Source organism: Manacus candei, unplaced genomic scaffold (assembly GCF_025592945.1).
Source record: "Manacus candei isolate 608988 ecotype Guabito, Panama unplaced genomic scaffold, ASM2559294v1 h1tg000005l, whole genome shotgun sequence".
Lineage (NCBI taxonomy): Eukaryota > Metazoa > Chordata > Aves > Passeriformes > Pipridae > Manacus > Manacus candei.
Genome location: NW_026138053.1, coordinates 21,531,671 through 21,544,802, shown reverse-complemented (window position 1 = coordinate 21,544,802; position 13,132 = coordinate 21,531,671). Strand labels below are relative to the sequence as shown.

Genomic DNA, 13,132 nt, shown 5'->3' with positions numbered 1-13,132 from the left:
TCTCAACTAAGTGCAAATGATGCCATCCATCTCACTTCTCTCTACGACTTTTGCCTGTTCGCTGTTGCTGAAATAATTCTTTAGAGCACCACATTACAAAATTTTCATAATCAGTGAGCTGACTGGTAATTGCCCATATGCCTCCTTCTACACTAAAATCAAGGCACAGGGCAGTGTAAAATTGCCTCACTTGAAAGATGCTTCTAACTGCTGTTAGTTCTCTAATGGCTTTTGCTTTACAAGTTTACCATCTTAACGTTTTTTTTTGAAAAGGATCAACTCTAGCATAGGCCTGGCTCCCAACAGGCAAAATATAACTGCAGGTGTTATGGCCAAAATATTTGCCTTTGGCATGTTGCACGGTGTGGGGAGTGATAGGGAACTTCCTGGAGTTAAGTCCTAAATAAATACTTGAAAAAAAAATCAACTGACCAGCACATCTTTTTAAATTATTCAATATGCTGGATGGTGATTTTGCCTTTTGTTTCACTGGTGGTTGTTCCCAGATGCAGTAGGATGTATGGAAATGAGATGTGCTTTGAAAATACAGTATTTTCACTTTCCCCTTAACCTATGTTTTGCACTGCTGATCTGATGGATGGGGTGGTTCTTGCATAGCTACTGCCAGGTCTGGATGACAGAGCATGATATCACTGCAGTAATTATAGAATATCCTGAGTTGGAAGGGACCCAGAAAGGATCATTGAGTCCAAATCCTGGCCCTGCATAGGACAACACCAAGAACAACACTGTGTGCCTGACAGCGTTATCCAAATGTTAATGTTACTTCAAAATTTTGTCATTTAATGAATTTAAAATGTGAACAAAAAACGCCTCCAAAATGCAACAAAACCAAAAAAGCTTTGTTTTACTCCCATGCAGTTTGTTATCCTGTCAGTGTCCCCCCATGTCTGTGTTCTCCTGAGCTGGGTCTTGGTCAGCATGAGCTACTGGCCTCAGTGATGCTTTGTGCCAATTTGCAATGCTGATGCTTGCTGAGAAAGGAGGTTTTGTAGGGTATCTTATGTCATTCTTAGCTGTCTTATGAAGTTTTTTTCTTGTATGAGCCTAAAAATCTCTTGCTGTGAATTAAGCCAGAGTTTTTAACCTACCTTCAGAGAAAAGAGAGAAAGAGGCGAAAAAATAAAAATTCTCATCCTCTTTATAGCAATCTTTTATATAAGTGAAGGCTGTTAGCATGTCACTGCCTTCCCAGTCCCTGTTTCTAGGCCAAGCAAAAGTTCTGATGTCTTTGTGTCTCTTTGTAGGCCATTCTTCCAAACTTGTGATGGTTGTTGCTGCTTTCATATAGGACTTTCCCTCCCCTTTATCTGTGTTTAATTTCAGGTGCCTCACCTGTGTGTCAATGTTACAGTCATTGCTCTTTTATCACAGAGACTTGTGTTTATACTTGCTAACATGGTACTTGACTTTAACAGTGTGATATTGGTGACTTCTGGCTTTCTGATCTCATCCAGCAGTGTTGCTGCTGAGCCAGTAATTATGCACTTGGTTTTTCCTCACCTGCGTGTAGACCATGCTGTTCAACTGCTGAATTTCATCTCAGTGTTTTTAAATTACTTCTTCAATTACTAAAGATAATTCTGAATGCAAATTATGTCCTTAGAAGCGATTATGACTTCTCCTATTTAATGTCTTCTTGATAATGGTATGGAAATAAATATTTAATATTCTGTGAGTGAGGCCTGGCTCCTGTAGTTGTGCTGTGCTACCCTGGCTTGAACACTGTGTGTTTCTACACAGTCTGTGCACCAGAGTAAATATATGCATTTCAAGGACTCTGAAGTTTTGTTTATTTGGTTGTGGTTTGGTTTTGGGGGTTTTTTTGAGTATCTGAAGTATCAGTTGCTATCTTGGAAAGCACTTGCAGAATTAATTATCAAGTCAACTAGATGGTCATGGTCAACTAGAGCTGACAGCTCCTGACCATCATGGAGCAGGGATCTCTTGGGGTTCCTCGACTTGTGGAGTTTTCCATGGGTACAAGTGATCCCATGGGTGTTACAGCTTGCTGTGCCACGTGTCAGGTGAGGCTCTCCTGTACAGTGTAAGCACTTACCTCCTTCCTGATCATCACTTTGTTACAAAAAGCCATAGAAGTGCATCTAGTCTCAGAGTTTGAGAGGAAAGGGCTTATCTAGAGCTGCTGCAGTACTAATCACCTCCATCTCATGAGTGTTACTTCATGCTTTAAAGCAGTGGAGAGTAGCTGACTGTGCAGTGCTTTTTAAAATAAGCTAGGTTAGCAACATAAGTTTTCTGTTAACTTGGAAATGTGTTACAGTGAACTGAGGGGGTTCTCTCTTAAAATAACTCTGAAATTGTGGAGCAACTGTGTATTGAGATGGCAGCAGTGAATTCCTAGTTATGAATTACCAGGAAGATGGGGGGGAACCATTTTAGCTCCTGCTGAAAAGTAACTTTTATTGTTTTGCCTTTAGGAAACTGTGTTGGATAATATGGCTGAAGAGGGAAATATGTGCAAGTCCCAGGACACTCATGTCGAGAAAAGAAGGCTGCCAAAGCTGACCTCCTGCTGCCCCTGGGCTGACAACCTGACTGGGCAAATTGACAGATTATCCAGAGATCTAATGACTCTCCAAGACCAACTGCATAAGCTTGTAGCCCACCGAAAGGCTGCGTGGTGTGAGAAGGTGAGGCTTCAGGTGGTGTTCATGATCACTAGTGATTCCTAAGATCATTCCTGGTTTTCATCTCTCTCTCTTTGGCCCCTTCTGGGGCAGGCTCCCTGTTGCTGCTCTGTGTCAACCTTGCTGCAGTCACGATGTCGGATCTGTGGTTACTTGTCTGTTTATGCCCACAGCATGCCAAGTGCTCTTTCAAACACAAAGTAGGCATCTGTCCCGGAGAGGCAGCATGCTGAAACAAAACAAGTGTTCTTTTGGAAAGGAAGGTTTCAAAGGAGAGGAGAAGAGAGGGGAGAGGAGGGGAGGAAGAAGGAGATCATGGCAGCCCCCAGAGGGGATCGATGCAGTAGGCTGAAAGCAGTAATGATTATAGTGAGAAAATAAAGAAAGGTATTCACAGGGAAAGAAGGGTGGGAGAGGCCAGAGCTTGTCATCTTTCACTGAATTAGGAGTCTTTGAAATGTCTGATGGGGGAAGGAATAAGAGGGATTTGAAACCTGTGAAGTGAGAGAAGAGACTAGGCATAAGATTGATGGAAGAACAGACTGGCTGTGGGAGGCTGGCTGTGGAGGAAAGCAGGTGATATGAAGGAAGTGTACATGGTATTCGCTGTCATAAGGATGGGGAGATACTGGGAAGCACCCGAAGGGGGTGGTGGGGCATAAATAAAGGAGATGTTAATGTAGATGTAAAAGGTGAATCTGAATATGTTGGCACAAGGAGAAATTACAGTGAGGATGCAGGCATAAAAAAACTAACGATTCTTCTCAGGCATCAAGAGGAGAGAATCACAGAATCATAGAATCAACGAAGTTGGAAAAGACCTCTGAGATCATCAAGTCCAACCCTTGATCCAACACTGCCGTGGTTACCAGACCATGGCACCAAGTGCCACATCCAGTCTCGTTTTAAAAACCTCCAGGGACGGAGAATCCACCACCTCCCTGGGCAGCCCATTCTGATATCTGATTACTCTGTCCGTAAAAAATGTCTCACCCCGCTCTCACTGCCATGCCTGTTCCCCACGCTCCGGGTCACAGCACTCCCTGCAGCACTTTAAATCTCCCAAAAACGACCTCGGCTCCACTCCCTGATCGGCTGATTAGGCCTCTTAGGGCAGCTGGGCTGAGCTGGGCTGAGAAGAGGATGCCAGAGAATTTATGATACGTCTGGATGGAGAAAAAGTGAAAGAAACAGTTTGGGCAGATGGAGCAGTAGCAAAATTGCTGTTTCACTATTTTGTGTCTGTATTAACTCAGGAGAGGGTTTTTTTGCTTGAGGTGTTAGACTTCTTTCTTTTCAAGAGAGGGGGGAGTATGTGCTTTTAGATTGAAGTGTTGGTAGACAGGATTGTAGATGAGCTGACAAAATGAAGATGGCAGGTTGTCAGATCAAGAAGTATTTGCCCAGAGTTCAAAACAGGTCTGGCGTGGAAAAAGTGTGTGGAGAGCTAATCACTCTCTTCCACTGTAAGGAAAAGGAACTAATTAGGATCAATTGGACAGGGACAGGCCCAAGGAGCTGCTGCTTCACATAGAGTACAAAACCTCTTCCCACAGGGCACTGTGGATATAAGCAGTGTACACGGATTCGAAAATGTTGTACACATTCTTGGAAGTTGAAATCCATCAAAGACTATAAAATATGCAGATAAAAAATACAGCATTACGAGTTAGCAGGAGAACAAATCATTGCAGGCTGTGGGAATATTCTGAGGAAGTATCTCCATATATTTGCCTTTGTCTTACAGTAGGCACTTGTGTCGATCACTGTCAGTGATGGGGTACTGGACTAGGCAGATCTCAAGTATCATCAGATTTGGTTGCTTCTGTGGCAAAACGGACGTGACTGTTGTGGGACAACTCAGACCTAGAATTCTAAAAATAAAACTTGCAGTGTGTGATTTCTAAAGCAAAATATGCTTGGACTTCTCTTATATATAACACTATGTATGCTGTTAAATATGATGTTAGATATTATGTAATATCACACTGAAATTTTTTTACGCTTAAAAAATTTAAGTCCAAAAAGATTTAACTGATGATTTCTTCTTTGAAATAGATGCACTGATTGGATTTGAATAATGGTTGGTCATGTTCCAGTGTTTCTGAGATTCTGTGGGTATCATGGGTTTGTGACTGGGTAGTAGATGGAGTGCACTTTAAGCGTGTTGTTAAAAGGATGGATTATCGCAAATGCCTCCTCTTCTACATGCCCTGAAACAGAATGGTTTTGTAATGCTACATGACAGCATTTTTTGGAATGCTGGGGGTCAGACGACTCTCCATCAATCCTCTTCATATCAGGCCTTCCTTTGCATAGTGTTGCTGCTTATGTGATGCTTTTTGCCTGTGATCTGTCTTTTTTCCCCGCAGCCAGGCTGCTTGCTGAATGCAGGCTCCTCTATCAATTGGATGTTTCTGACCCCTTCAGTCTTTTCCCTGGAGAAATAAGCTTATCAAATCTTTCCTTCTGTATTATTTTTTTAATCAAACAAAGAGAAGATACAGCGGTGACTAAAGTCATTATCACTGACTTTGTATCTTGCAGTACTGAGACATCTGGAAATTATCTTGGCTCTTACAGGCATGCCCAGCTGAGGGACAGTGCAGTTTATTACAGCTCTTGTGTCCACTACCTTGTACTTCACAAAGAACATGATAATCCACAGAGTATTTGTCTGTTTTTACCAGTGGGGCTGATGCCTGTGCCAGGCAACTGGGTAGAAACTGCTCTGAACAACAGAATTGAGGGCACAGCATTCAATGTGATATACTGGGGAAGAGACAGCACAGGTTTTTTTGCAGAGAGGAGTCATGACTCTCAAATCTGTTGGAGCTCTCTGAAGGGACCAGCAAGCATGTGGACAGGGGCTGTCGGATCGATGTCGTTTAATTGCATTTACAAATGGTATTTGATGAAGTCCCTTTCTGAAAAGATTCCCAACAAAAATAAACTACCCATGTGATTGTCTTTCCTCTTTCCCTTGAGCAAACAGCAGAACAGGAGGCAGAGAGGAGGGGGCTGTGATGGGTTTGTGGAGGTGGTCACTGGTGCAGCCTCATAGCCCTGTGCCAGTGCTCTGGGAAAGGGCCTGTATGGGGAGGTGCCCCAGTGGAGAGGGGAGATTAAATCCCTGAGAGCACCTGAAGGAAAACAGCAAAGGATTATTGAGGGTCCTTGTACTGAGTGGTGAAGTGGTAAAATGTCAGATGAAATTGCGTGGGGATGAATCTAAGAAAATGCATCTGAAGGGAGGATCATAATTTTACATGTGTTTCTTCTGATTGTCTTGGCACATGAATGAGCTCTGTGAAAATGTCAGTGGTCAGAAATAGTAAACTGAATCATAAAAAACTGTTAGGAAAGCAGAAGAAAGCAAAACTTAAAATATTCCCATCTGTTTTTGGAATGCCATGTGCAGTGCTAGTCCCATTCATAAATAAATAAAAAGGTGGTTGAGCTGAAAAGGCACAGGGAGGGGATGTAGTGATGACTCAAGTTGTGAAAGGGTTTCTCTGTGAGGAAACTTACCTGGGCTGGACTTCTTGCACAAGGAGAGAATGAAGAGGGATATTACAATGGAGCAGGAGGAGACAGGATTTTTCTGTTCTTCTGATGCTCCTTGGTTTTCATGATGCATGAACCTAGAGGGAATTACTGGACAAATTAATGAAGAAAAATGTCATTGTTAGAAATATGGAAAGTACTCTCTGTTCAGAAAAGACCTTCAGCCATAAGCTGCTGGAGTTTAGGAAGTTGTATCTTTAAGTGAGGTATTGTTCTATATTTGTCTATTCCTAAACCTATTCCCTAGTTATTTGCTATGACTACTGAAGACAGTGCTGGGTTAGATAGAGCTTTGATCTAATCAGGTACAGTTCCTCTTTCCTCATATCCATTGTGGAGCATCACCACTGAGGAGAGAAATTAGGGAGAGTGCAGAAGACAAAATAAGTGTGAAATGTAAGGTCTTTGGAAGATCTTTGTGTTAAAAATGGCAAGACTGAGGTGAGGTATATGATTCTTTGTTCTTTTTTTCCTCCCTATATCCTCAGAGAATGGGACAAGAATGTGTATAAATCACAACTAGAGATTCTAATTAGATACTAGGAAATGTTAGATACTTAGGAAAAACTAATATCCAGGGCAGAGAAACATTGGGAGTAGGTTGTCTGGTGAGCTGTGAAGTTTCCATTCTTGGACCCTGCATAAACCAGGTTATCAGGTATCTGTCAGGGATGGCTCAATAAGAGTTGGACCTGCACTAAGACTGTGGATTTGGCTTGAAAATCTGTTGAAGTGTCTTTAATTTATGAAAGCCTGCAATTGATTGATTTGTTTCTTTTGGACTGTGTAGAGGTATTTCAGATGTGTTACTCATTGCTATGCCATGATGCCTGGTTTGCACCACTAAGCAACTACTTATGATTCGAGATGTGGTTTCAGGGGCAATGTGTCTGTTTGTTGTAAGTTTGGTCATTTGCACACTGTGAGTCTGATAATTAAAACTATCAATCTTAAATCTCTTAAAATTAAGAAACTTTTTAGTTATTTTGTTTCTTTGCTTGTTTCCTTATTTCCTTTTGTTTGTTTCTGCCTGCCCCCAGCTGTTTCTTTGGTTATGTGCTTGGAATGACCCTGAAACCTTTTCCCCTTTCAGGGACGTTCAGTTGAAGACATTTGAATGTTACAATAGGATTTGGTGATTTTTGAAATCCTGATTAATATGACATTTTAACTGATATCCATCTCTAGGCAGCAGCGTGTTCAGTAACTTGAAGGAGGAGAAAAGGTATATGAGAGAGGTGTGATCTGAATATGGGGCTTTCTTACTGTTAGCTTTGTTCTTTTCTGTGCAGTGCTGGGCAAATAATCATAATTTCTTTGGTGACATTTTGGAGATCTGTAAACTATCAAAAAGTGGAGGAAAATGGTTAAGCTTTAAGAATGTTTCTCCTCTCAGAAACAAACTTAACCATGAGAGATGAAATCTCCTATTTCCAGAAGAGCAATTGTTTGTTTACTTTTTCCTTTCTGAATATTTCATGTTATCTGCTCCTCACTTAGAGGGGAGGATTTGATTTCAGTCTTCGTTAAACATTTGGCATCCACAAGCTGGAATATGGAGTATTTGACTCCAAATGGTAATGGTTTCAGTTTTCATCACATAAATGCTTATACCATTCTGAGCCTTTGTTGAAACTTGGGATATTGTATCCTGGGATCCTCTGTGTTCACTAGCATTTAAAAGCAAGCCAGAGATGGCAATATGATGGGATGGAGCTTGCTCATGCATACACCTCTGGAACACGTACCAGAAAGGCTTAGAGTCATTAATCTGAGCTTGAACATGCTCTTTTCACACTAGAATTCTCCCCAGAAATACTGTTGGCTGTGCTTGCGTGCTTGGCTGATGGTGTGTCCAAGTACCCTGAGTTGAGCCCATACCAGACCTCCTTAATGACAGTGGAAGAGCACGAAAAACTACATTCTGTCTTTGGTTCTGTATTTTTCTCCTGATTGATCACCTCCCCCTCCATTCAGTAACCTCCAACCTTCCCGAACTGTTGCACCCACAGCCTGGATAGGGATAGGAGAGTACGGGGCTGCCTCATTTCGGAAGAAATGCCCTTTGAATTTGTAGTGTGTTAGGGAGGGGCCGTATGGAACTGGGATGTTTTGTTTCTGTCAGAGGAGAAGGAGGGTGCAGGGGTGTCAGGAATGGCCTGGGACACCCCAATGAGTGGAGGTGGTGAGGATTGAAATACAGAGGCATTTTCTCTCCATCCCAAGAGTTCTGTGATTCACTCAAAACTTTTTGCCACTGCCAGCTCATCGCAGAATGCTGCTGGAGATGTCATAGAGTCTAATAAAAAGATCTTTTTTCTAAGGATCTTACATTTCTAAAAGACAAAATAGTTTTTGATGCATTTTGATTTGAGTCTTCAATATTTGAAGTAAGGAAGCAGCTCCAGAGGCTGATGCTGAAACATAGTCCTACATCCTTCTGGTTTTGGTTGAGTTTTTTTCTTACCAAGATTGAGTTGAATTTTATCTACTCAGGCAAGTGCACTTCCAAAGTTTTTCTGTATGACTTACAATGAATCAGAGAGGAGGGTGAGGAGCTGTGGGTCCCTAGCAGCCACTCCTAGTGTTTGCTGGCTGTACTGTGGCTAACCTGCATGAAGATAAAGGCATGTGCAGTATGTATGTGGGTGAGGGAAGTATAAATTCTCGTTACTGTCTCCACCATGCGAACGTTGAGGAGCACTGGTGGGGCTGGACTGCCTCCTGGTGTGCTGCTTTCCCTCCTGCACTGGTGTGGGGCTGGATTGTTTCTTCTGCCTTAAACCAGGGGCTTGTGGCAGAGACAGCTGAGCTCTCACTGAAGAACTCTCTGAGGCTTGTAAAAAACTTTTTTTTTTTTTTTAAGCAAACTGTTCCCATTTCATCTTTGATATTGCTGCTGCTTATTCTAGTTCTCTGGGCTTTCAGCTAATATGAAGATGTTAGTGTAGCGAGTAGTTAATTATCCAGGCTGTCTGGGGTGGAGGAAGTGGAGGAGTGGTAGGGAATGGTTCAGTGCTGGTGTATTTCCTCAGTCAGCATATTCTCTTCTCTGGTCCCAGAGCATTTCTGTGTTCCACTTTGTATTTGCAAACCTCCATCTGGAGCACCAAGCAGCTGTCAGTGGAGCTTCTCATGCGAAAAGAAACTGAAGAATTAGCAAGACCACAGGAGCAGCTTTTGGAAGTGCATGGTTGGCTGGGCCCAGATGCCTGGGTAGGGAGAGGAAACCCGCAGAGATCATCCAAAACATCCATCAAAGGGAGCAGTGGAGGACATGGACAGGAGGATGGCAAGGGGGGACAAGGCTAATGGCTCTTACGTGTAGTTCTTATTTAGTTAAATGCAGGATTAAATTTGCAGCTGATGGAATTGCCATGGTATTAGCAGATTTAGGTTATTAGAAGTCATGAATCTGCTCTACATAGTAGGAAGTAAATCCTGATCTTTGTGTTCAGTCTTTGCTCATGCATTTTCCTGCATTGGTTTATTTGTCACTCCTCAGTATTCCTAGCAGGAGATCTGAGGCTTCTTGCTTTTGGTAAGTGCCTGTAGAGATCCAAGTGATTGTTCATGAAGGGCAGTGTGCTGTCTTGTGATGGAAGGAGAAAAGGAGTCATCTCTCTGTGTCGGTTCTCTGTTTGACAGCAGGATCTAACATCTACTTTAGCCCTGAAGACCCTAGGGAGCCTGGTTTAAGGCTGGTATCCATGTGGAAAGTTACTGCAGATGAGCAGAGCTGGGAGATTTTTGAAAGACTTTTGCTCGCTTGTGAGAACTGTATGTAGGTTGGCCAGACTTGAGTAGTCAATGTTAAGCTTGCAGCGTACAAAGGGTTGAAAAAGATAAGTATTTATTCTTGGTTTGCAGATGCAACTTGCTGCACAGATTGCTGAATAAGTGCTGAACTGTGTGAGAGACAGAGACACTCTATGTACCAGTAGCTAAATCAGCAAACTGATTTCAAACACACACAAAAACTGTAACTGAAAATAAATTACCCAGCCTGACATTTTTCATGGGGCTTATATATGCTAAAAGACTCCAGCTCCTTAGGGCGGAGAGAAACATTAAAAACTTGAGTGCCGTCTCCTGTTTTGTGTGCAGAACTCTGGGGTTTGAAATAGGCGTGGGTGAAAGGTTTTCTCAGTCCCCAGAAGATTCTGTTTTCCCTTCCTTTACCAAAATGCAGAATGTTTGCTCAGGTGACAGGAACAGTTAAAGTTAAATAACCAGTGTTAATATTTTACTCGCATTATTTACGAAGACGTTGGATACTGACCAAGGCAATGAAACATGTAGTAAATGCAGCTGGAGAATTATACTCCAATAAATTATAGATGAGCTTTATTTAACGATAAACTGTAAAAAAATCCCGTTGCATTGAGAGAATGTGTTTTGTAGCCACTGTAAATGTTTTAGTGCATTTTAAAGAAATAAGTGTAGCACTTAGGTTGTCACAGTAAAAGCACACAATAAAACAAGGATGAAGACTAGGAATGCCTGTAGGGTCAGATGCACAAGGCATGTAAGGTCCCAGCACTGCCTTTATCATTCGAATGTGAAAAGCTTGGAGGCTGGTGTGTGGGATTTGAGGTACCAGCAACCACAAAGTTGATAGATTTGGAGACTGTCTTGGAAGTGGTGAGCCACTGCAACAAACCTTGTCCTTCACAAGGGCAGTCCCTTGGGGATGTAGCTAATTCTGGCTGACAGAGGCCGTGCCAAACACCATAGCCAGTGGCTGTGTTTTAGATAGCTCTACCTGAAACACTATTAGTGTGCTTTACTGAACCTTTCAGAGTGGGTTTTGGGGACAGTAACTTCCAGGAGGTAGCTGGCTTGCCTTGCACCTCTAGGCAAGCTTTCAGCATGGGTTCCCCCTCTGCCAGCAGGAGTTAGTCATTGCCTGCTTTGCAGCACTGCCTGTTTTTTGGGGGAGTTGACAGAGGTGTTTTTAGAAGGACTGTTTGCATTCATGCATTCAAAGCTTAACTTTGTTTCCTTTTTTCTTGAAACCTTGGCCTTGTTCTCTCAGTCGTCTGCCTGAAATCAAGGGTACTTGATCATAAGAGGAAAAAGTATCCAACTGGTTTCTGCGTCTTTGTCCCTTGTGCTTTTAGAAGAGCTGACATAAAAGTAAGTCTGTAATTTGGTGTTGTCACATACTTTCTTTCCAGCCAGAAATGCATCTAAATAAAGCTTTAGTACACTTCTGGGCTCAGAACTCACCGCTTTCAGCTCTTCCTCTTACTGGCTCTCTCAAAGCCCTGAGACCTGTTTGGTTTCTCCCCTTGCAGGGTAGCTGTCAGACCTGGCCTTTGGCTGCTGAAAGAGTCACCGTGGCCACTGAAGCAGCTTCACATCCACCTGCAGCTGCTACTCACCATCAGATGGTGAGATAATAAGAGAAACTGCTGAATGCACTTGAAGAGTAGTGGCTTTAGGAAAATGTCTGCTTTTTCACTGAGATGCTGAAAATGTTTTCAGTAGACAAATCTCTACCTGGGAGTCAAAGTTCTTTTGCCTCCTGCTATAGCTGTGGATAGGCTGGGCTGCTGGAGTGACCTTTGATGCTCTGGGTGCACTGCTCCTGCCTCCCCCAAAAGCAGGGAGAAGAGCTGCAGGGCAGGGTGCCGGTGGAGGTTCTGCAGTGGTCATGCAAAGCCCCTGAAGGGGACAAGGAAGTGTTTTCTAACTGAAAACCAAAACAGTTTGGGGGTGAAGAAATTCCCTAAAAGCTGGGAGGGGTAGTTGGTTTTTTTGGTACTTTTTACTTAAGAAAAAACCTTTTCTGAAAATTTGTATGACTAGGGGGTAATGCTTTCCTCTCATCTCTGTATTTAGGAGTGGTTTGCATCAACATTCCTTGTTTTGACTGTCTATACAGGGACTACATTGCTTGAATTTGTTTCACATCCTGTTCTCCCAAAGCAGGGTGATATAGAGAAGTGCAAGGCACAAGCAGCACTCTTTCTGAAGGGGTTACTTTTATGTTGCACAGTGATAAAGGTCTTCTTAAAACAAAGTGGGACCCTCCAAGCCTCTGCAAGCCACTTAGATCTGAGATGATCTATCATCAGTGTTTGTCTCTGCTGCCCAAGATAAAAGTTTGGTAGAACAAATTGAAAAGTAAGCGAGCAATTTATTATACGAAGCAATACTTGTCTGTTGCCTTCCTTTGTAATTTGTAGTTGTCAGGGTCTTTTTCAAAATAGCCCTGCAGCTTTTCTGCAAGTGTCTGAATTACTTACATATTCTGGGTTTTATATCATATATTTTCACTGTGTGCCTATTACTACTTCAATTTGTGTGATCTTCTAATTAAATTCAAGGATTTGGGAAAGTCTAGAGATAAAACTACATTTAAAAAGAAATGCATTATGAAAGGCTGGAATGTTAGAACGGAACTTTTTTAATTACTGCAAAATACTGAAGATTTCTCATTTGGAGAGGGAAGTAGGTGTTTTTCTCTTATTCCCTATGGTCTGCATTCAGAATTGTGTGGCATATGGGCCTTTCACGAGTATGAACTATGTCTTCTTGTAGCTGATGGTAAAGAATCTGGAAGTTTGATATTTGCTTGGAGCTGTCCCACTTCCTTAGAGCAGTGGCAGCCTTCTTGGGAAGAAGCTGTAAAGTTTTAGATGAGCTCTTGGCTCCAGAGCACAGTGATTCTGGTCATCTTCTTGTATGCTCTTGCTGAAGCTTCATATCTGCTCTTTTTGTGCTGGAATCCTCTTCAGGTGAACAGAGGTGATGCCCATTTATTATTTTAAGATTTGTCCCTGTCTGGTTCTGCAGAGTTGTTGCAATAGCATAACATTTTTGACTCCCATCTATTTTTTTAATTTGATTTCAGTTGTTCTCCTCAAAAGTTAACCAGTGGAAAA

General features: G+C 42.3%; 1 protein-coding gene across 2 annotated transcripts in view; it reads left to right on the top strand.

Moving 5' to 3' along the window:
- TEDC1 (tubulin epsilon and delta complex 1) overlaps positions 1–13,132 on the top strand; it is a 72,090-nt gene that overhangs the window by 47,372 nt on the left and 11,586 nt on the right. For both annotated transcript variants that reach the window (XM_051805151.1, XM_051805141.1), the window contains one exon: positions 2,463–2,675. In XM_051805151.1, the coding sequence (XP_051661111.1) occupies positions 2,463–2,675 (213 nt within the window). The remainder of the gene's footprint in view (positions 1–2,462; positions 2,676–13,132) is intronic.